General features: G+C 40.6%; 1 protein-coding gene across 2 annotated transcripts in view; it reads left to right on the top strand.

Moving 5' to 3' along the window:
* JARID2 (jumonji and AT-rich interaction domain containing 2) overlaps nt 1-24645 on the top strand; it is a 230728-nt gene that overhangs the window by 116493 nt on the left and 89590 nt on the right. For both annotated transcript variants that reach the window (XM_054057388.1, XM_054057387.1), the window contains exon 3: nt 10906-11047. In XM_054057388.1, the coding sequence (XP_053913363.1) occupies nt 10906-11047 (142 nt within the window). The remainder of the gene's footprint in view (nt 1-10905; nt 11048-24645) is intronic.

The raw sequence follows: 24645 nt of genomic DNA, 5'->3' as shown, positions 1-24645 counted from the left end.
AATCCATTCTCACGTCTGCTGGCTGCATGGGAGGGTCACTGCTGCTGCATTGCCGGGCTGTGTGCTCTTGCAGCAAACAAGATCTTCATAGCTCTTGTCGCATCAGGGGAAAAAGTATTTCTCGTATCTGCCTGGAGGGCTGCCCGTGCTCCTGGCAAAAGTCATGACAAGCAAATCCTCAGTGACATGCATTAAAATATCAAATGGGCCTATGCAATTAGAAGTATGCCATTCAGCATTTGCCTTTCACGGCTTTTGTCACACAGGGGCAGAATTAGAGACAATTAAGCAGAGGATAACCTCCCCAAAAGGGCCTTCTGGCACTTCTCCTTTCCCCATCCTTTTTCTTATGGCACACTGCTGTGCTAGAATCCTCCTACTCCTGTTACAGGATATTTTGCTCACCATTGAGGCGTATGTAGAAGTCAAGTCCTCCATTTATGCCTCTGGTCATTTAATTTAATTTGGTTTACGTGAGAAAGAAGTAAACTCAAGCTGCTGGTTCCTGCTTCTCCAAAGGACTGTGCTCTCGCAGACGAGCACAGTGGAGGGCTCGCCTGTTCCCTGCCAGTGATCACCTTCATGGACCCAAGATGCTGGCCAACTGTGACTGTAGTTCCAGAAATGGGCCTTTCTTTTCCTCTGTCTGCCAAGATCATAACTCCATCCTGTTTGTGTGATCCCTCACCACAGATCAGTAGGAACCGTGCTTCATCAGAGGACAAGCACGTAGCAAATGTTCGTCAGGATGCTGTTTTGCTGTTGTATCTGGTTTGATGCAGATGCGCAGGGCTTGAGTTATACTGCCTGTAATGGTTTCCTAGAAATCGTAACAAATATAGCCAAGCCTTGGTAAGCCTCTGGGTTTAGCGGCATTATCTCTCCCTTTTCAGGCTCCCAAGTGTTCATTGCTAGCAGTGAGACATTGCAATGCCTTTTTGTTTCCCTTGTTGTTATATTTGCACATTTGGATGTTGTATTTTCTTCCAATTAGCAGGCTCTTCCTTGCTTCCCTGTGTTTGCCTTTACCTTCTTTCTTCCTCCTTCGTTTATACTCTGTGGAGACGCAGTTGCTAATTTTTGCTTTCTAGTGTAGAATAGCTGTTGTCTGGAGACGTGCTCTTGGCATAGCTTTCCTTCTCATGTTACTTAAAATACCAGAATGTCTCTTTTAATTTTTTTTTCCTCATTTTTACTAATCTGTCTAGTCCCTCGGTGCCAAGGAATGGGTGTTTTTGAAGAGTGGATTTATTGTCCATCCATTCCTAGTGGAATTTTAATTCTGAAATGGGGTAAGATACGTTACTGAGTGTAAAAAGCAAATCCCAGTGATGCTGACGTGGGGGGGTAAAATTGACTGAAAACTGGGACTGCTGGTGATGTATTACTCTTAACATGGATCTGTAAAAGTCATTCAGCAGGGCGAGGAATTGCCCTCACTCGGTGCTCACATAGAGGTGACAAAGAGCTAAAATGCTGACTAGCTTGCTTTGCTTAATTCTTATTTACCAGAATAATCCATGCTTTCTCCCTCACGTAAGGTGAAGAACAGGCAGAAATACCTTGGACACTGAGTCAGTAGCTTTTCACCAAATACCTGTCAAATAGATCTAAACCAAATAAAAGTAGAGGAAACAAAGCATTTCTAAAATGAAATGCCTTCTTTCACAGGCGTGTTGAGAGCTTTCTTGACATCCTTCTCTCGTGGGATGTTACCCTACCGATTCTCAGTTCAGCCATAAAATTCGCTAGAAAAGGCAGGATAAACAAGACATGATGGTTTTCTCATAAAAAAACCCAAAAAATAATATATTCATATGTCACTGATAATTTTGTTAATACCTGACAACTTTGAGTTTTCTCTCTCAGTGGTGATGTCCATTTTTCTATCACTTGTATCTTTGACCTAAATAGATATGTTACACTTGTGGGCCTGCTTGTGTCTGTCATTTTGAATAAAATGCATATGTTATTACCAAATGAAAGAAGTTGTCCTGTAGGACAGATGTCCCTGGCATTGCTACAAATCAAAGGGCGCTTGTTCTCCTCCGGGACAAATAAAGCCACTCTGTCGGCACCAAAACCAACATGAGGCACACACCACTGAGGGATTTTAATAATAACCCTGCATCTCTTGTCGTGCTTATCGTCTGTCCGCCTCCTGTGCACTTCACTCTGGTGGTTGATCTTACTACTTGTATTTCACAGGTGAGCAAGCTTGGGTGTGGATGGTGACCTCTACGGGGACAGTGCCTGTATCTGGACAAAGTCCGGGTCCTTGAATCCTAACCAGGCTTTCTTCCTGGTGGTGGAATTCCCTTGCATCCGCAAAGGGCTTTCTGCCTTCTCTATGCACACCTCTGAACAGCAGAGGTCTGTAGCTTGGATCTTGCAGTAGAGTCCTCTTGTTCCGCTCAAGCTTTCTGAATGCAGTCAAGGGGGAAATGGGGGACAAGGGTAGATGCAAGCTGTGTACATTAAATGCCGTGATTCCTTGGCAACAGACAGGAGGAGTACATGGTGCTCATTTCCCCAGTGCTAACAGGGAGCTCTTACGGTACTATAAAATTAAATGTGTTTCTGTTTGTCAAAACTTAATGACCTTCACACAGCCTGGTACCTACTTACTAGAAAAGCTGCTGTTCTCCCCTTATCGTACAGCTCCAGGGGCAACTGGTAGGAGCTTGATAGCACAATGTTACTGTTATAACAGATAGGGAGCAGATGGTAGGGTGATGGCCATCAACTCTTTCCACCTCTCTGTAGTGCTTCATTCAGGACAGCCCTAGCTTTTGAGTCCTGGGGTGACTGTTCCTTGGGTTTCCTTTTTCCCCTCTTTAAATTAAAACAAAAATTGGGAAAATTCAAGGTATCTATTTCTTGTTTTAAGCTCTGACTTAGCTCTCTGCATTTGTAGGAAGAGGATTTAGGAGAGATCTGTTTGTTCCCCCAGCGTTTTTGGAGTCAGCATTACTGCTGCTGTCTCCTTCACCTGTGTATGAATGCCTACCCTGCTGCTCAGCCTGTCTGGTGGTACGGTGCCCTCCCTCGTCCACGCTGTGCCACTGTGGAGCCCAGGCTGGTGACCTCCCTTCTGCCTTAGGAAGAATAAGCTGTCAGAAGGGGTTGTGTGTCTTGCCTAGGGAAAACAGGGAGTCACTCTTTTCATTGTGTCCTTACAAGTAGAGAAATGTGTTTTAATCAGAGGTGTGTGTCCCTTTACATAAGTTTTGTTTTCTTTTTATAAACTTAAAATAACAGACGTATAGACTTCAGGTGAGTCTTTTCTCAGTATGTGATATGTTGCAGGTATTGGTAGATTTCTTTTTTTTAAAAACTTCTTCCAGATGCTTATTTCATAAATAAAACTGAGGCTTGAAGTATGTCCTAGGGCCTGCCCATTTCCTGCCAGAATTAGATTAGGTTCATTTTTCACTGTTATGTTCTAGTTTCTACCAGTTAATTACCACCATCACCCACAACCAACCCCCTCCAAATGAAAACAAGACGAAACCCCCTTGAAAGTGTTGTTTTTAAACACTAGAACAATATAATTTCAATTAATGCTGCTAAGAGGTATTTGATACTGGGCTCATATGAACGTAACAGTCACATAAATGTCTTTGCTTGCTTAATAGCAATTTTGGATGGAGACATAATGGGAGTAAGGAGCTTCTTTCAACCTGTATTATTTAATCAGTTCTCTTTGGTGTTCTGGTCTTTTGACAGGATGACAAACACATCTTGTGCTGTAATGTCATTCATGCTTGGCTTCCATAGTAATGATCTATATCTACATATAAAAGCATGCTTCTAGTCATTTATGAAGACTGTACAAGCTATTTGCTAACAATTTTTGGCATAACATTGCTGCTTTATGCAAATGCCTGTTATGTACCACAATCAACCTAATGTCCAGTGGCTTGTCATCTGAAAAGCCCATGTACTATTCATTACCATCGTGGTGGCAACACAGAGCATGCTGTGGTATAAACAACGACTGCTTCATGCTATGTTTTTTTTATTTAGAGACAGAAAATTTGTGGGTTTGCATTACCAAAGGAGATCAAAATGAGATCAATTTTCTTTATGACAGCTATCCTTAACAAAAATGGACAAGGAATAGGTATCTGTTATCCTAAAAGAAAATGTTTCAGTTTGTTTTGGTTTTAAATTGTGTTACTACCATGAAAACCCAGTTCTTTAGTCTCTAAGACAACCGTGGTGTGAAAATAGGCCTTATTTTCAAGGCGTGTTGTCTGTTTAATATGTAATGTAATACCTTGTCATGCTGTGACAATGTGACAGATGGCATTTGCACTATAAAACCAAATTATCATTTGTGCATAGCTATACAACAGCTAAATACAGTAACTCTGTACAGTATGCTGATTAATGCCATCTGCAGATGTTTTAGAGATACTGGTGTGTTTTAACTTGGCGTCAGATGATTAATGGTTTTATTTCACATGCCTACCAAGATTGTGGTAGTGTTACAGCATGTAGTCTAATATGAAAGGGCATTTTTTGGAGGAAGATAAATTTAGGGTTACAGTCAACGGGATGTGAATTTGTATTGTATTGTAGCTATTTGTCTCTTACTTCTGGAAGATTTGTGAGGACTGTTCGTTAACGATACGTTTCAAGTAAATTGGCAAAGTTATAAAGTTATAGCTTATAAACTCTTTGATCCTGTAGCTCTTAGATTGAAGGAAAATGAGCTGTCAGTTTCTTCATACAGATTATTACCTGTGTGAAATAAAGAGCCAGAATAAATACTTAAAAGAGCTGAAGGTAGTAATATTTCCCCTCTGTATTTTAGGCATAGAATTCATGTTGGTAGTCTTCCACAGTACAGTTATACCCGAGTTTATCCCTGTTCAAGTGGCACAGATCTGTCAGACTGTGATGTGGGATGGTTAACCCCCTAGCTTTCTAATGTTTGTTGCAGCGCTCCTAAATGAGACAGTGAAAAAAGAAGAAAACACTATTTTTTTTATTTAATCAAAGCTTTCCTGTACAACTCTCAAGACTTCACAGCTGAAGTTTCGACAGGCATGTTACTTCATAAGCGAACAAAGCTTTAGCTCCTTGCCTACGTAACTACAATCTGTGCTGTTGCATGCTGTCACAAATAACACTGTGGTCCCAAGTGTGGTGAGAATGCTGCTTCAAGTAAATCCGCTTTTTAAACGTCTTCTAACTGATTTTTGTTTGTTTTGCCAATTGCCCTGGAAACTGGGTCTTTGTACCAGCCCTGAGTGATTCAGCTTGCAGGGATCAGGGAGGAATGCAAGCAGAGGGATGCTGGGCGAAGGAGGGAAGGCAAATACAATATCTCTTGGCAGTGGGAAGTGGGTGTCTCTGTGTGGTCAAGAAGCATGCAGGAGTATAGCTGAGATCTGCAGTATGGCTCCCCTGCCCTGGACTGTGCAGACTGGCTGACATTAGGTGTTCATCCTGTATAGAAAGCTGTGAATCCAATCACGTCAAATCCCCCTTATTTAGGTCAGTTAATGCCTTTGATGTCTTTGCCTTGTGTTTGTGTGGTGTTGACTGCTGTTTTTTCTAATGTGATGGCTTTTGTGGGTTGCCTCTGACTGTGAGACTGACTGGAAATACAATTGAATGTATTTATTTTTGTAAGCCGCCTTAGGACTGGGAAATGGCAAACTAAAATAGGTGTTGCTGTCTTGTTGTAAGAACACAGAAATCTTCCTGCTCAGATGCCTTTTTGGCATTAGAGTAAGTGATGAATAGTGTTTTGGAAACATTGTGAAAGTCCCCTTCACCCAACCACTGTGTTCAACTACGCACATGATTCTGAGATTTGTTTAGATGTTCCCCTTTGGTTTCCTGATTATTCAGTAACTTTAATAATGAAGAACATACCAGTAATTGTAATCTCATCTGTTCTTAAAACCAACTAACTAACCCCAAACCCTCCTTTGCATTTTTTTCCATCTTCCCTAATGTGACTGCTTTCTGCTTCTGTTTTCCTCCTTTGTTTTTATCCAATGTATTCATTCTTACATGGTGTTTTATTGCACGATGCATTCCCAAATAATGTGATTTTGCACCATGTGTGCAAAAAAGACCGACCTGCCCTGCACATGGCTGTCACCCATCTCTCCAAATGGGATGGGTTAGATCATGTCTTGAGAATAAGAGTTGCAGCGTGCTGCTAAGTGTGTGTGGGTATCACCAAAAATGGTTAGAATGGCAAGTGTGTGTACCAATGTAAATTAAGCCCTGCCTGCACTGGAATAGTGAGTCTTGCTAGGATGTTACGAGAAGCAATCCATTTGAGTTAGTGCAAGCCCCCTTAAGCAAGCTCATTTAAGCAACTTAAACCATTCTTTACACACACCTTTTTGGCCATTGCTGGAGAAGGCTCACAAAGACCTCTGCTCTGTTAACAACTACAGCCAAGAAGCAAGTGGGATAGTGAGATGCAGCGAGAACAAGAGGGAGCATGCTCTGCAAAGGTTGTAAAGCCATGATACCCATATTCTGTCTGCATCACCCTAGAGGATATGATTCAGCTCGTTGCAGAGCCCTTCCTGCATGTGAGAAAACAAACTTGCAGCTACAGGCAGATTTGAAAAGATCTAGAATGTATAATAAAAAGGAGGCAATAGAAACCTTTAATAATGACTGGAGTGCAGAAGACAGAAAGAGCTTTTCTGCTTTCCTCAGCTTGTGACAGAGTGGATATAATACTCAATTTGCTGCTCTTTCTCAATGCAGTTAGAAGCAGATAAGTGGATTTTTCATTTTTTTGGTCGTTTTAAGCAGTGTGTAACTAAAACTGTAGTATGCTATCACAGTTTATGTGGAAGTTTAAAACAGAATTCAGCAAAAACTGTGAAGTTCTGGCAACGATGTTAAGATATCCATGGTTCAGTTTTAAGCTACTCTTTTCATTTACTGGGCCTGGTCTAGTGGGATGTGTCCCTGCCCATCCCAGTGGGGTTGAAACTGGATGATCTTTAAGGTCCCTTCCAACCCAAAGCATTCTATGATTTAGTCTTGATCAATTAGAGCTAGGACAGTGTATTTAAGAGATCAGAGATGTCATTTCATATGTGAGTCCCTGTATTTCTGACTTAGTTTAGTGATGCGTTATCAGTGACTTAGTTAAAGCAGTCTTTATTCAGTGACTTTGAGCCATTCAGTGTTTGAGTTTCTTTTAAACTTTGGCAGCAAATATGCACTACTTCAGTCTATATATAAATTATTATTATTTTACCTAAGTAATTTTAATATATGAAATTCTACCCTGATTTATAATCCAAGTTGCTGCACTTTCAAATTTAATTTTGATGAAGTTTAGTTTTTTAAAAATATTAAGAAGTCAAATTGGACCTTTAAAAACAAACACTTTATATTACAGGAATCAAGTCTATTTTTATCAACTGTAATTTATTCTGCTGGTTATTGAGGTCTTGTGGTTGGCCATGAGTCCAGCTGCCGTGGGGAAGGCAGTGAGAGCTGGGGCTGAGATGAGCCCAGTGGGCAAGGGCCCGGCAGCTGCTGCCAGCTCTCCGGCAGCTAAGAACATAACTGTTCATGGGCCTTGTCAGGAAGCAGGACTCGCTGGCATCATGATTTAGAGATTGAGGGGCACAGCCATGGAAAAGCAGCAGAGGAACTGTTTCGTTTCTTTGATTTCATTTGGCTCTTGATGGCTTGCTGGTTCTTTATGTGTTGCTGGGTTTTCTGAAGTAGCCAGGATTAGAGAGTAGTTCAGCTCTTCAGACTATGTGAAAGAGTATTTTCTTGCTTGGTTGCTTTTCCCTCTTTATATACACAAAGTATTGCAGTACTGAGCTTTTAAGAAACGTGAACACCTGCTGTTTCCTGTAGCTTGGTTGACTGTGGAGAGTCAAAGCTGCATGGATGGACACGCGCTGGGCTCTGTTCCTGCAGTGCCCCAGCAGACCTGTACATCCCATCAGCTGCACTGGTACCAACTCATTAATGGTGATGGGAGCGTGAGTGTCACTTGGTAACACTGCAATGGTCCCTACCCCATCCAGGGGCCTCCAGACACTTTATGGAGTCCCAGCTCATGTGCAGCAGAAAAGAATGTGGTTTATTGCAGTTAGAGATAGCAGGAATGGCATTTGAAGGAAAAGATATCTGGAGGCAGACTGAATGCATTTGATATAAAAATGATTGAGGGGTAATAAACTTTATAACAGCCTACTTCAGCATGTGCTTTCTCTCCAGTGTTTGGAAGGAGGCTGTGGACTATGGCTGGCTGTGCCTTTCATCACTTTGGAGCAGATTCTGCAATTACGTTGGCCCTGAATGCCAGTAGAACATGACACTCATTCCAATTATTTATCAGCATCTCTCATTTGTAGTTCCATGCCTTCATTTCAGGGCACTTCTTTTAATTGGTTTCAGCTGACGATAGCCAGCTTTAGTTATCAGCAATATTACTGAGTTTTGGGATGGTGTGGGTTATGATGAATAATAGTAGACAAACCAATATTTTTTCCTAAAGGAACACAAATCATGCTTGTCTCCCAAGTGCACCGATGGTTTGGCAGGGTGAAAGGCTGAATAAAAACTGCCTTCCAAGTGCGCAAAAGTTGACAGCCTGAAAGGTGGTTTTCTTGACTCATATACTTCAGGTTGCTGGGTTTTACACATGGCAAATCTCCAGAACAAATGTTGCTTTTGGAAAATCTAATCAAATTCTCCCATAAGGGTTAAGTTACTGAGTATCAGGCCTCAAATGATATGCTTGATTTAGACTTCTCTGGAGTTTAAAAATTGTAAATTTTATCAGCAGTGGTTTCAGGGAAAAATGCAGAGCAAAAGTTGAGACTTTTTCAAGAATAAACTTGGGCAGTAGGGCTTCTAGTGAGGGTAAAATCAGCATAGAAATAGATTCGGTATTTTTTAAAAGGTCACCTTCATTTCCTTGGGAATGCTTTGAAGACGTATTGTCACCCCGCATTGTATCATTGTGGTACATTACAAACCTTTGTGTTATCATGTACTGATACTAAAATTTGTATTATTTGTTGGGTCACAGTTTGAGATCTCTTCAAGGGAAAGAAAGTATCAAAAGGAATTTACAATAAGGAGCAAAAATGTGAATTGGGTCATTTAACTTCTCTATGTCAGCCTGAGGCTGGCCAGAAGAGACATTTTAATGCAAAATGGGTAGTGCTTAGTTTCAGCTTTTGCTTTGTGGGCACCATATTAGGAAGAAAAAAATGGAGCTATCAGTTCACTGCACCTTTCCCACAAAAAAATCCAGGCTTCTGCTCTACAGGTAGTATTTTAAAAACAGTGTAGAAAAACTGCAGCACGTGGCCACCATGTAGCCACTTCTGGCTCTAAATCAAGAGAAATTTGGTGCAGTTCAGAGTTAATAAGAGCAAACTTTGACTGGAAAAAGGAGAAAGCAATATGATTTCGTGATATGGTACAGACTTCAGATAAGGCTGTTAAAAAATTGGCGATCAAAGGAATCACATTTGAATTAGAAGTGCTGGAAGGTTCGGAGCCCACTAGCAGGCAATGTATCACAGGCAGTTGTAGTTCCCAAGCGAGCACTGAATAAAAGGCCTTGTAGGGAAAGAGCCTTTGGCGGTGGCTGTGGCTAAGGTGCCAGCAGTCAGAGCAGGCAGCTTGCCAGAGGATGTGTCTTCTCTTGCTCTGGTTATACTTCAGTGTTTCTTTGAAGCTGAGCTTGGTTGAATGCTTGTTTATGCGATGAATAAGTGCATTGATGGTGCCAAACAGTGATTTTCCTAACAAAAGATCTGAAATGGTCTAGCGCTGCCATAGGACTAGTGGAAAGTTTTGAACTGTTGTTATTAGTAAGCATTTTTGGTTTAGTAGCCTTAGTCCTTGCCACTCAGCTGTTGTTGGAAAGGGTCAGCCCCCTTTTTTTATAAAAAGGGTACTGAAATGGCCAAGAAAGGGAAGTCTGACAAAACAAAGCTGTGAAACAAAGCCTTGTTGTGCGAAAATATTTTGATGGAGACACGGGCAAGCATTCACCTGGAGGAAATTGCAGCTCTTCTGGTAACAAGCTCTTAAAATACTGAGTAAATACTGAGCAGATAAAATTGTTAGTAAATTTTCCTCCCTCTCATCCCAAAGCCTACTGGAGAACATGTTACTATTTTAATTCTCCCTTAAGTATGAGTGGTTTCACTGTTTGTCTGCTGTTGTTTATAAAAGTCATATTATTGTGTTGTAGTTACTTGTTGGAGTAGGATATGCAAAAATTGTCAAATATTACTCTTGTATATAGTGCTGCCATCCATTTGATTCTGCTTGCCTTAGTATTCTTCCAGGAGAGAAAAGCACTGAAGGAGAGGCAGCTATGGCAGACATTCCCCTGACCTGTATACCTTCGCTGGCATTTGTCTGGCTTTGCCAGACAAGTCAGAGTTGAGAAACAAATGTTTGATGTTCACCCCTTTGGGATTTAGGGTTTCTCTTGAAAGGATCATAAATTGCAGTAGTTGGAAGCAGCAGAATGAGGAGCAAGACAACAACAAATAGGACCAGTTTTAATTTTGTATTGATCTACAGATAAATGCAAAAGACTTACCTATGCCCAACAATAGGAGTTCTGTAAAACAGGGATGAGTTTAACAAAACTGTGTCCCTTTTTGAATGAGGGACTCGACAAGATTATAAATACCATTGCAAAAATCCAGTGTGGTTATTGGTTAACCAAAACAGTCAGGCAAGTTTTTATTGGAGTACCTCTGTGCAAAATCAATGTTACCAGTATGTCCCTTTGCAAGACGGTTGCCTTGCGCATCAGCTCTGTTTTCTTAGTGTCATGCATGAATTTTTGTAAAATCCTTTTGGTTCTGTTAATGTAGGTTTTGAATATCGTGTACTGCTTTGTCACATTTGCAGGACTTCTCACCAATGGCCAATCTAAAGGATTAGGACCAGGATCAGAACAGCTGGAGAATGAGAAGGACGATGCATCGCAAGTGTCCTCAACTAGCAACGATGTTAGTTCTTCAGATTTTGAAGAAGGGCCCTCAAGGAAAAGGTCAGTAGTGCATTATGATTGAATTATAGAGTTTCTGTCTTGCTCCTTTCGTGCTATGAGGTCATTATATTATTACTAGGATATGGTTGCACATATTCCCTACCATAAACAGACTTTCCAGTGTGGAGGCCTTCTAGTAATAGTGAGAGTATAGTAAATTTTGCTTCATTCATCAGTGTAGGTGGTTTGTGTTGTATTGGAAAGCATGGAAAAGCAGTTGTTATTTTGCAGTAGGTGACTGCTAAATTAAATGCCTTGGTACTCTCTCCCCTCTTGCCTTTCTTCCTCCTCCCCCGGCCTTAGCCTCTATGGGACATGTCAATACGTACATGTGTGTAATTTCGAGGAAAGCATCACTGAAGTAGTTATTGTAACTGTTGTTATTTTTAGTTTTCAGTGAATGAAACCATGTAGAGTTGAAAAAAAAGAATAAAACAGATGCTTCTGGGTAGTGGAGCTGTACTGTAAGGCAGTGTGGTGGGTATCTGTTTGTAAAGGACTACTTTGAGGTACTGGTGTAGCAAGCTGCTGCCTCTTTCCTAGAAGTCAGTTATGAGGTCCTTGTTGAACTCCCATGAGTTCTTACTGTACATGTGCAAAATGTGCATTAAAGTCATAGGGCTCAAGCCAATTATTATAAAAAATATGCTGAGAATGCATGAGGCTGGGAGTTGTACTCTGTATGAAGTAAGAACCAAAACAAGCTGTCTGAAAAATGCCATTTAAGAGAGAGAAACAGAAAATGCTTTCTCAACCTTTTTCTCAACCACACTCCTTGCATCCCAGCTCTGAGCAAATATGAACTATAACCTAAAGTTTTCTTTCAAACAAAAGAAGTATTCCTGTTTTCTGTGCAACTTTCTGTTTCTTTTGACAAGCCTGGTAGGGTGACGAGAGTGGTTCTCTCTGTTCCTGTTTCTTTGTCTCCCACCCCTGGTCCCTACAACCTTTTCTACCACCCAGGCAACACACTCAGAGTCTAGTTAATATGCCCACATGGCTCTTCCAGTGTATCAGAATAAAATTTCCATACTGGTAGGAATTCAGTAAGGCATCCTGCTGCTGGTCAGGGGAAAAGTATTTGTGTATTTCTTTTTGGCTTTATGAGATGAAATGGAGGCTTGAAAATGACTTCTGCTTAGAAGTTTAGGTGACATCCACTGTAGGTGTGATCCTGGGGAGACAGTGATCATTGTTTCATGGCATTGCCACTGTTGCTTGCACATTATATTAAGGAATTTTTGCTGCCCTCTGCACTTGATGTTGCTGTGTCCCCTTGTTCCTCGGCCATGCTGACCTAACCGTTTGCAGGGTCACACCGTGACTAGGTTTGAGGAGCTGAATGGATTAAAAATAATAGCAAGAGGAAGGCGGATTGAGGCTTTTTGCCAGGGTTCTTTATTTTTAATCTGTGTGAGGTTTGATCTCTTGTTCGTAGCACGGCTACAGGAGCAGCCACCAGTACAACCGAGGCGGCATCCTCTTCCTCTCTTGGGGTTGGCAAAGGGCAGGAGGGCTTCTCTGGTGCCCTACACAGTACGGCTTCAGAATCAAATGGGATTGCTGCATCACTGGTCCCAAGAAACTGTATTTGGGTGTTATGGGTGACATTTTTTTGAGGACTTATTTGCTAGTTTTTGGCTGTGCTGAGAAGTAGATGGGTAGTTCAGGCCTAATAATAGGAAACTCAAGTGCCTTTAGTACTTTTTGAGTTAAGAACAAAACAAAACCCAAACTAGAAGCTCAGATGAAAATCTTTCTGGGTTTTGTGAAAGAGAAGGCATCATTTCAGTTGTTTTTCATGCACCATGAACTGTTGAAATACTATTATGTTTGCCGCTGCAGTTGCTGTGAAAGAGAACGTTAATGTTTTGTTTCCATTTACACCCAACACAGACTTCTATATACCTTTTTTTTTCCTCACCCAGCTTCCTCTTTACAGACAGACTACTTCTGGGCTCCTTCCGTTAAGCTGTACAGCAGCATGTTGAATATTTTGATGTATTACTCTTGTTTCCTTTTAGGTTTTTTCTTTTGTTTACCTGAATATGTAATGTTTCCTTGATCCAGGTCATCTCAGGATCTCACAAAGAGTTGTGCCAGGAATATTGGGTGGACAAAGGATATGCAGGAGGTTGAGGAGCTGGGGGAATGGGACTGAAATGGGATCTATGGGTACACTGCCTCAGCTCATCAAGTTTTGAGAAATTATGCTGTCCTTGTCTTCCACTGGGCTTCTTCAAACTGAAACTTCTCAGTTGTTGGTTCAGCTGTTGGTACAACTAACGGCCCCCTTGTATTTACATTTGAAGACTTGTAGCATTAGCATGTACTTCATACAATGTTTTACCCTCCACAAAAATGAGTATTTGTCTCCTCAAAATCCTGTGGTGTATGCCTGGTGATATATGCAGTGAAACAATATTAGAGCTTGGCGCACTTAGTGAAGCATATATGTCTGAAACTTGCTCTGTATAATATAGTGACTTTTGAGTACCAGGTTTCCTGTGGTGTTTGAACTGTGTGTATATGTAAGGTAATATTCAGGTTTTTGTGGGTTGTGGGGTTTTTTTTCGTGTATGGCAGGTATGTTTCTTATGGAAACTCAAGCCCATCTTCTTTTAGAGGAATAGGTCACCTGTGTTTCACAACAGTGATGGAAACAAGAAGACTGCTAAGAGAGTAAGCACGGTAAATAAAGGAGGCTGCTGTGAGAGGCTCTGGTTTGTTTAGGAGTTGCAGCCTCTGGTTTGGCCTTACAGTTCTTCAGTGTAAAGGTAGGCTGCTATTGTAGAGGCAAACAGTCTCTTCCCAGTTTCTTCTTCCCTCCTTTTCCTAGCCATTGTGTCTGGCGATCTTGTGGCTTCCAGGTCAGTCAGTTCAGTGGACTGATCTGGCAGAAGGTCACTTTACATAAATGGAGCAGGGAGACAGATTTCTGCGTGTGCATAACATGTCTTAATTTGCATTTATTGTTGATCCAAATTTTTCCAGTTTCAGTGGTGATTTCCACAAGAGCCTGGATGCATAGCAGTTGCTAATTCTTTTAGCAAGCTGAATGGAGGGTGCGTTCGCTAGCAGTTAGCATTGCCTTATGGTCTCATTATGCCAGCCGTCTCTGGTATGAGTGTTCCTTGGGTCAAAGCAGGGCAGTGGGTGCTCCCAGTGAGTTACTGGTCAGAGGATTTAGTTGTTGATAGGTAAGAGCTGAAAAGCGTCTGTGAGGGAGGTAAATCCCTACCAGCCTGCCTGTTAAGTAGTGAACAGATTACTGCCAAGTGCTACCTATTTCACATGTACATGCCAGGCTGCGTAAGACAACAGTAGAGCCCCCAACCATGCACAGTTTGAGTTTGTCACATCTATTTTTTTTCACTTTCAGCCCCTTTCCTAGTAACATAGCTTGACTGAACACATGCCACCATATGGAGAACATCGTGATGGGAGGAAAGAGATTGCAGTTCTGGTGAAAGTATGCTGATTTAATATAATACAGCAAATTTTGTTCAGAAACTCACTTAGATGCTTTGATGGACCAGGCTTTTGAACACTGTGGCCCAGGGCTGTTAGGCTTCAAGTGGCTCCAACCAGTCTTTGTGGGTACTTTGTCAGTAATGAACACTTTTGCTCTCTGGGGACTGGAGGAAGCTTCCTACACAGCCAGGTTTGCAGCCAGTGGGGAAAGTCCGATTACTGTTTCTTTTTAAATGCAGTATTTTAGATTGCAACAGAAATCATGGAGCAGTATGCAGCCTGTCTTCTGTGATGCTTCAGCTGTGATAGCTTGGTGGTGGTAAGGAAGGAAAGAAGTACATGTACAACTTTGCCTGTGCAGCGTCCAGATAAGTCCAAAAATTGTAAGCTTACAGAATAAGTGGAGTTTGGAGGGAATTGACAGTGCAGTAGTGGCAAGCTCAAGACTTCAGAATACTTAGATTTGATTGAGTTTACACTCATAGAATGGAAATACCTGCTTTGATCAGAACTGTATGTAGTACTTGTGACCAGGTCTGGGGAGAAGCAGGGGGTTAATCCTTTGTGGTAAATACTGCTGTCAGTCAGTAAAGAGGTGTCAGCGTTATTGTAACATTTGGCAAAAGCTAAGCATGCTAAAAATGTTACCCTGACTGTTGTGTAATAGGTTGCTGTCCAATTGTTGTGTGAGAACAGTGGCTAGTTTGTTCAGTGCTTTTGGGAGAGATGAACAAAAGCATTGCTGTATAGGCTTGATTAAACTATCGGGTTAGATGGTCTTCACCAAGTAAAGAGCGTGCATTTTCGAAACCCATTAAAAAAGGTAATTGCTGAAGGAGCAGTGTAACTTCAGTGTAGCTGCATATTGTTATGAATCTCCAGTTTCCAGCTATGATTCTCAGTTAAGAATGTCAATAGGTACCAAAGGTGTTTGATCACTATGCTGGATGCTCGTACATTTTTATGGTCAATTCTTAAGACTACAGCCACTAGCAATTAATAACAGTGTGCCCAGACAGCTATATGTTTTTTAGCGACAGTTGCTCACCTTGCCCAAGAAGAGACATGTGCAGAGCAGACTTGATGTGACACTATGTTAATCTTTGGTGCCAGTAGGCTATTGCTTGCTTCCTGTTACTAATCAGGTGGCTAGTTGTTTACATGGCCTCCTTCCCAGAAATGCACACAGGGAATTACCAAATGCACAAATGCTTTTATCTTTTATTGTAAAGTTCTGTTAATAGAAGACTGTGATAAGTGGGAGGAGGTTGGCTGATTTTAATAGTCATTAAGCTTTAAATTTTGTGGGTTTTTTACTTAATGTTAGAATATTTTCTCCATTAAAGGGAACAGAGTTTTGTTGAGTTTAGAAGAAAAATAGAACTGAAGAAATTCGCCCGCTTGCAGAAGCGGCACAGCGGATGCATGTTCCCCCCGGGACAGAAGGTGTGTGCTGCTCCTGAGAGAAGACACTTTGTCCAGTTCTGCTACCAGGAGAGTTGCTGGCAGCAGGACAAAGGGACAGCCCACTGGGGAGCAGTAGTGTTTTCAGCTGCCACAGCTAGATTGGCCAGAAATTGCTTATTAGGAATCTTCTGAGGCCTTTAATGAATACAGCAGCTTTCTGCTAATGGTCTCGAGCATGTGACAATCAGAAGCATGCTTGTGTGCTGCAGCAAGGCCAATCCATGGGATGTGGTCCTGCCACTCAGCTCATGCTGGCTCCCTGCTGCGTGTTCCATTTTCCTGTTTGTTTCTTTTTCAACTTTTTATTTTTACATGCCAATTTAACTCCCTGAACTGGCTCACTGTGGCACAAGATGGGTATCAAGGTTTGTCCTGTGAAAAGGTGGGCATATGTGGCCAAGAAGGGAGAGACGAGTACCTGGGACTCCTTTGGCTGGTGGCTGCACAGCTACTATGCTGGCAGAGCTGTGTTGTACCCTCAGCACAAAAAGAAAAAGGCAGTCGCAGGTAGGCAAGCTTCTGTGTATTGGGCAAGCTGCTAATTTCAGTGCTTTCTTTTAGCAGTATGTCCTTTTCAACTTGAGTTGCAAAGACTTTTTTTGCAGCAGGGCTGTCAAGAGATTGAGGGAACTTGAGGTTGGTTTCTTTTTTCCCTTTTTTTTTGTCAAATTGTTTTTATAGTTAATAATGAACAGTGTTTTTAGCGCTAAACTTAGCACCTCTCATGCAAGACATAAAACAAGATCAATCCGATTCTCACGTATGTAAGTTTGTGAGGGATTTCTACTCAATATTGTAGTTGATGGAGAGAGCAGTGTGTTATGACTCAGGTGTGAAAATGGGAGACTGTAATATCAAAGTGTGTTTCCAGAACCTTTTTAGTGAATAGTCTTTTCACTAATTGGAATGTTATATAATGTATTTGCATTGAGCTCTTGCCTGCTACCACATAATGTAATCCTACTGATCAACCAGGTGCTTCCATATTTTTTTTCAATTTCAGTAGGCTATGCAAATCTGCACTAGTTGTTTACTTATGAAGAAGATTAATCCACAATGAAAACCAAAATCGTAGTAAGATTTATGTAGAATAATTTTGACTTTTCTTCTTTTACTGCTATCTGGAAATTCGGATATGAGAAGAATATTATTTTTAGTGCAGCACATTTATATTTAAATAGCAAACCCTATAAACAAAACAATAATAGTTCATTGGAGTGGATTTGCACAGGAATAGTAAAAAGACAGATTACCTGCTTTATGATGCAAGTCAAGGAGAGCATTCTGTGTAGTTTGAAAAGGAAAAAATCAAGTGAATGATATTCTTTCAATATTTTCATAAAGAACAAGCAGAAGTTATCAACATGGATTCTTCTATCTGACAGGCAAAGATATAACGATGTACAAGACTCTGAGAACACTTTAACCTTGTCTGAGTGGTGATTTAATAATTAGGAAGGTACAATTTATAGCAGCTGAGAAGTGTTAAGCCGTGTCCTATTCAAACTCACTTGTCCTCACCTGCCACCTTCTCTTCAGAAGTCAGAGTTGGAGGAGGTCATCTTCATGGCCTTGAACTCAGGCTCATCCCCTGAGGGACCAGGAAAGTTTCCAAAGCCACACTGGCATGCAGTTGTTTCTGTGGTTTTGTTTATGGCAAATGCTCTTTCAGATGCTTGATAACCCATCCCTACTGTTGTTCACTTTATTTGTGTATCTCGCCCCTGTGTATGATAGGCCAGAAGTTGACTACTTAAGTACCAAGGAGAGATTGCTTTTTTCTTTGTACCAATTGATTCTACACTGAAAAACTCTTTTTCCCAGCAAAGTTTTGTGTCAGTGTGAAAGAGCTTTTTTCAACGCACATAAGTCACCATCTGTATAAGACTCCACCCTGATGTTTGGGGTGATGTCCACGTGCATCTGTGCTGTTGCTTGGCCTTCCCTTGCCTTGATGTTACAGTTTAGATCTTGACTGGTGGCTCAGCCCAGTGCCCAGACTGCTGCCACTGAGATCTGGGTGAGAGGAGCCACCTCTCCAATCTGTTCCTTTTCAGAACCTTCTTGACTTTGGTCCTCTCTGAAAGCAATCTTTGCATTACTGTCCTGTCCAGAGAGCAAGGCGTTTATAGACAGTTACTTAGGTGGCCAGTGAGTGTGTTTTCTTCCAAAAGTCCCGTGCTACTTCAGAAGAAATGTTACTTGTGGTGGACATTCCCAGGCATTTTGTCATGTCAGCGAAGATGGGCTCATTGCTCTGCCCTCAGCTGTCTCTGGCTGTTGCTGCTGTTTCAAAGCCAGGCTGCTTCATTCTAAAAAGTGGAAGCATGCGTAACTTGAAATATGTATGATTTTTTGCTTTGGGTTGTGTTACCCTCATACGTAAAAGATTGCATTCTCACCAAATAAACATTGAGGCCCATGAGATCTCCTACAGTTTTGTGTGCTCACTCAGTGAATCAATTTCCATGATCATCCAGCATGGGGGTGGGGGAAGAAAAACCCAGCCCAAACATTCACATATATTACAAATGAGCATCTTTCTTCTCCCCAAATGAATTTAAAATCAAAGGCAAGAAAAAAAAGAAGGGATGTAGTTGTATTATGAAGATCACAACAATGCCATGGGTTTGGTTTTTTTTCTCTTAGGTTATTTTAAAGGATGAGATTCTAATTTAAAATTCCGATTCCTAGAAATTTGCCATCCTAGCATTTAAAATTGTCTTATTCTTCTGGAAAAGAAGTCATTACTTCATGGAAAAACATTCAGCACATCAAGTATGGGTAAGATTTCAGGATTAAACAAAACAGATTGTTTCTTGCATAAAATTAAAATTTAAGATTAAAAAGATGTCAGCAGTTAAAAATAATTGTAGCAAGAATAAAAGGCCAAGAATGGAAAAGCAGAAACCTATTCCTGAAATAAAGGTGTAACATGTTATAATATTTGGCAGTAAGTATTATAGTTTCCGGAGACTAAAGTTAGTAACAATTTTATGAAGTACTGCCTGTGTGAGCCCAGCGCCAGGAGAATGCAAGAAAAACAACAGAGTCACAGATAAAATGAAAAGAATTAATTTCCATTACCTTACGTTCTCGCGTGACTCTGAAACAGCACCTGGGCCAAAGAAATGCTATCGGGAATGCAGGCACCACTGAGCTCAATGCTCGCTCACCATCTGGGCCAACTCCGAAACAGCACCCGGGTAGAGGAAACACAAGTGGGAACACAGGCACTGCAGAGCTTGGTCTGTGCTAGAAAGCGTGTGTGTCAAACCTACTGCTTTGCCTGCACTTATCAGGGAAAAGCAGAGTAGTTTTCCACTGTGCTTTGATCTTTCTCACAGCAGGGCAGAAATCTCAAGCATGTTTTCTGGGATGGCCCTGAGTTTATCACAGACCTACGTTACCTAAACACAAAAGTTCTACTTGTTAAGGACACAGGGACTAGGCAACGATTAGCATGATTTATCTGTTTTTCTGCATCCCAGCTATAAGGTCACTTGAGCATGTTCTACAATACCTTCTTGCCAATCTTCCCACAATGCCACTTTTTAGTGACCTTTTGAAGGATTAGGAAACAAAGGATATGGGAAGAGAAGTACAGTAAGTACAGTCTGAAGATTCTTGATATTTTCTGCTTTATAGTAATAGTGGGCTCCTAATCTTTTAATTCAGTCCAGCATTTGGAATGTAAGGTTGATTTGGCAGAAAAAACTTTTCATTTTGTTGTGATAGGCTAGCCATGATTTAGGCTGCATTGCTATAGGTTCTCCAGTCTCCACACAAGATCTCTGAAGGTGTTGCTGCTTGGTGCTGTAAGACCTAGCTTGTGTTCTAACTAATATTTAAGCAAAATGGTGGTGGAAACATCTAGTTTCTTTCATATGGAATCATAGAATGGTTTGGGTTAGAAGGGACCTTAAAGATCATCCAGTTCTGAGAAGAGGTTTAGCACGGACTTTTTGTGTACAACATAATTTCTGGTATAATTCCGACTCCAGTGTTTTATATGTGTGCTGAGTTAAAAGACAGTCTCAATTGGAATAATGCTGTCATATGTGCTCTGCAAAGACCGTTCCAATATTTTAAAGTGGAAGTGTTTTGAGTTTTAAGTGTATTTAGGGCTTTTGGGGGTATTTTTTATAAATATTTGAAGATTATATTTATACTCTATGCTGGTTTGGCATATACACTATAGAAATCTTATTCTGTATTTACGCCTATGGCTGATCTGGGCAATTTGTGAGTGGTAGGAACACGTTCTTGATGTGTTCCTTGCAAATGGCGGCATGAGTGTGGGCTACTGTTGATTCACCAAAACTGACCCCATTAGAGGGTGTTAATGTTGGTACGAGTCAGATCAAAGCAGATGTTATCCCAAGTAGGGAGTGGATCTGAAGACTCCCAGGCAGATGAGAGAGCTGTGGAATGGTGTGAGCACTGATCAGAAAAAGGGCAGTCCTCACGACCAGCATTGAATCTTGGGAGTGTAAGAGTTTTCTAGCTCTGAACTGAATTTGAAAAGCATTGATATTTTTTTTTTTTTTGCTTTAAATATCTTCTCTGCAATCTTCTTAGGTCTCTTATTTTGATAGAAAAATCACAGGCATTTTACATACATGACCTGGCTTATGCTGGCTTCTGTATAGAGGCTTATGTATAGAAGTTTTCCTTTATTTTTTTCCATTGCTGTATCCAGTAGCACAGGATTTCCTGAGGGAAGCTAGTGTTTTTTTTTTTTTTCTCCTTCTTAACCTGAACATTTGTATTTTTACTATTTTGGTGTTATGTTTATTGTTAAATGATTTGTATAGTAATGGCCATGTCATCATTATGTTTTGATTTTATGCTTTCCTTCTGCTTTTCTCTCTTGGTATTTGTTTTTGGCTCTGATTATATAAATAAACTAAAGCTGAAGGGATCATTGACCATGTGGCAAATTATTTGCAAGTTGGGTTTTTTTCCAGTTGTATTACAGTCTGTTTCCACTGGTAGCATCCTTCTTTCAGCTTTCAGACAAGTTCTCCCTTGAGTTTCATAGTGTTAGTTACTATGGAGATGATTGTCCATTCTTCCTCTTCTCCTCCCTTGCCCTCCTCCTTTCCTGGAGCTCCTGCAGCTGTAATTTATCTTTTCAATAAAGTAAGTAGATCTTGTACAGACCTCGCTTCTAATGTGTCTTCTATTGTAACATGTCTTTGCCTGTAATGCTTTCACTTTCATGAAATCCTGTAGATGTTTGTTTATATGAATGAAAAATTTGGGGTATGAGTAGAGAGTGAGGAGATCTCTAGTTAAAAAGGTCACGCCTGGAGCTGTTATCTGATTTGATCTTTCTTCACAGTTGAAGAGCTGTTCGTTGGAGTCATAATTCTGCAAAATTAATTAACTGGTAACGTGTGTGTGTATATGTATGCTGAGTGTCTAGGATAGCTTCTAGAATTTATTTATTTTAAGTGGCAGCTTTTGGAATTCGATATAAACATATTCTGGTGCAAGTTAAAATTTCTCTGATGAAGAAGTGAAAACTGAGACAACACATCGTTAGCCTTTTAAGCCTGAGAGGCTTTTCTTTGCACCTCATCAGAATTTTCATAGCTCTTTATACAGTTTTGTATGTTCCAACTTTAACAGAGAAACATGGATGTTTAGGTGTCGGCTGTTCTGCCACAGATAGGATGTTTTCCTTTGCATGTGTGCTGTTGTGTTTCTGGACCCCTTGTCTTGAGGAAGCGCTGTTTCACTTGGTGTCTACGTTTTGTTGAATGTCTTAGCAAGATATTTGAAATGTGCTCTCCAACCAAGTTATTCTACCACAACTACCTGGCCGAGGGGACATCCCACCCAAAAAGCTGGTGTAGCTGCACTGCTGTTTTGATGACCACTAGTTTCCTATGGTAGTTAGCTGCATCTTCAGAGGTTTTCCCTCTTTCTTTACGGAGATCTTGCCATAGGTAATTATGAACTGTTTTACTTTGGCCTGCTGAGCACTGTCATCAATGGCTTTCCACCATCAGGAACCTACTGAGAAGTCCCTGTTTTACAACTGCATAAATACCTTACCTTGGGCTGTTGGTCAGATAACGCAAATCACTTTGCGTCCTGTTGAGAGCATGGGATTGAAATTACAGCCTAATGGCTCACTGTGCAGCCAGGGGATATGTGATGAGAAGGAATGTGCTTCCGCTGACCCCATTCATGCTGGCTCTGGCATGGTTTGCCACCTAGCAAAAGCAAAGGCAGATGGGTTTCTGCTAGGTTAGTGGCACTGGGCTTAGGAACAAATCCCTGGCACAGCTCAGAGAGTGCAGCAGACACAGCCATGGGAAGAAAGATGGAGAAGAGGAGCATCCACTCTTTCCCCTCTGAGTGGTGCCAGAGACTGCACTTATCATCTTTGCCCTCTGGCAAACCTCTTGGTTTTATTCTAAGCAAGCAAACACCTAATTTCTTTTTGTCACTCCTCCTTCCTGGTGAGATGAGAGAGACTCTGAAAACCCTTGCTTATTTTTGTCTGCTGTGCTCTTTTATTATCCCTTAGATTATTCTTGGCCCTGTGACAATTTGTTCTGCAAGTTGTCAGGCAAAATGTTTATTTAAAAATAAATTACTCTAAAATTTTAATCAACTTTTTTTTTTTTTTTAGGAGGGAGTCTCATGTTTTTCTTTTGCATACGTCTAGTTTGCTGTGAAAGTGAGCAGCTGGGACTTTTTTGATTACTTCTATTTTTAGTGTTGTCTTCTTTACACCTGCACACTGAAGATCATGAAATTTTCTTAACAGGCACTGACAAATCTTTCAAACCCTCAGACTCTTAGGTCAGAAGCTTGAAAGCAAGCTGGCCTGCTAATTGTGATATCTCTGTGGGCTTGGACTTTTTATGTTTGTCTTGCACTACGAAAATCAACTGCTATTGATTTTTCTTGAAATCTAGTTCATCCCACCCACCTGATTCGTAAGAGAATGAGAAAACAAACTAGGTATGAGACAATTTCCAAGATTTTATGTCACTAGGCCTGTGAAATCCTCACATTATCTGAAAATTACATTGTAACTATTGAGTCATACCTACGCAAATGTTACCATGCAATCAAGGTTTGGGTTTTGTCAGTTTTATTGCATTACTTTTACGTAGAAAATCTCATCATCAAATTTACCCTTGATACATGCACTACACGCCTTACCAGTTTAAGAGTAATTGCTTCCAGTTTCTAGATGGACTGCAAAATAAGCTTTAAAGGTGAGTCAGATGAGAAATGAAAAAAAACGGGGGCGATAGCATTTGATTAAAGGCCACACTGTTGTTACCAGGAGAATTAACTGGAGTGATTCAGAAGAAGAACACATGAAAAAAGGTTTGCTTCTTCGTTGAAGCTTAAGTAGGACCCTACAAGAACATGAATTCAAACTTTTGTTCCTCTTTGTGCAATAAAACCACCATATCTCCTAGTAGCCTAGCACCATAGATATGGGGTAGGGAACAGGCGTGTTCAAATTCTTGCCATACTGTGTGGCCATGCACATCACTTAATTGTGGTATCTCTCTTCCATCTTCAAAATTAATTGGCAGAAATTTGATGGATTTAAGTTTGGAGTAATACCTGTTTATTGTTTTGAAGAGTAAAGTAAGAATAAATTACATTATTTATTTATATTTGTTCTGTCTGTCTATCTATGTCTTGTTTTGGATTTACATATTCATGTCTCCATTTCCTTGTTCCAATATTAAATTAACATAGATATTCATAAATAAACAAAAAAGAAATTATCTCCCCGGAGGAGGATTTTGAGCTTTATCAGCACAACAGCATTCAAATTGTTTTTAAATAACAAGAATTAACTCCTGGATCCACTGAAAGACAGTGCTTCTTCATTATTGATTTCAGTAGGTCAGATATTTTCCTAAGATGTTGGGAGGCTGAAGAATGCTCTAAATTAAGTGCCCCTGGTTTTGACTGCACGTGGAGTAGCACTGCTTAATAGCCTTCTGTTCTTCCAGATTCTTCAACAGGGAGTCCTTTTTTCTTTTATTTTTTCTTTTTTTCTTTTTTTCCTCTGTTTATTTTTTCCTTTTTTCTTTTTTTCTTTTTTTTTTTTTCTTTTTAGTCGTGCTGTTCTATGTATTCAGTTTTCCACCACAGAATGAGCCATTAGAAAGTTACGCCACGTACTCTCTGCCATGTATTTCCTTGGGCTCTTAACTTGGCTCATGTTGGCTTGCTGCCTCTGTTGAAATTGGTCAGTGTGAACTCTGAGAAATTGTTTATTGAATGAGTGGTGGCCAATCTGGGTCTCCTGTTTATTGGGATACTTGATTTTTTTTTTTTTTTTTTAGTAGCAGAGAAAAACGTCCTTCCTCTTCACTCACAGGCTTGTTCGTTCAAGGCCTTTTGTGATGAGTATGTGTTGGTGTTGAAGGCCTACATTGCTTCATTTCATCTGAAGCCAGAGCTTATGTGCAGGGTTACTGATTCAGTGAGAGTACGAAGGTTATGTACCATTCATAGTAAAAATGGAATAATGTCTCCTTTACATTTTTATTGTTACAGAGAAATTCAATGGAAATAGCTGAAGTAACAAAAATTCTCTGTGCTTCATAAACTATTTTGTGCTCCTCTTATTTCAGTCATAGAAACATTCCCAACATGGACAT

The sequence above is a fragment of the Cuculus canorus genome, chromosome 2 (assembly GCF_017976375.1).
Source record: "Cuculus canorus isolate bCucCan1 chromosome 2, bCucCan1.pri, whole genome shotgun sequence".
Classification (NCBI taxonomy): domain Eukaryota; kingdom Metazoa; phylum Chordata; class Aves; order Cuculiformes; family Cuculidae; genus Cuculus; species Cuculus canorus.
The sequence above is the reverse complement of the archived record's forward strand: the minus strand, read 5'-3'. Positions and strand labels throughout refer to the sequence as shown.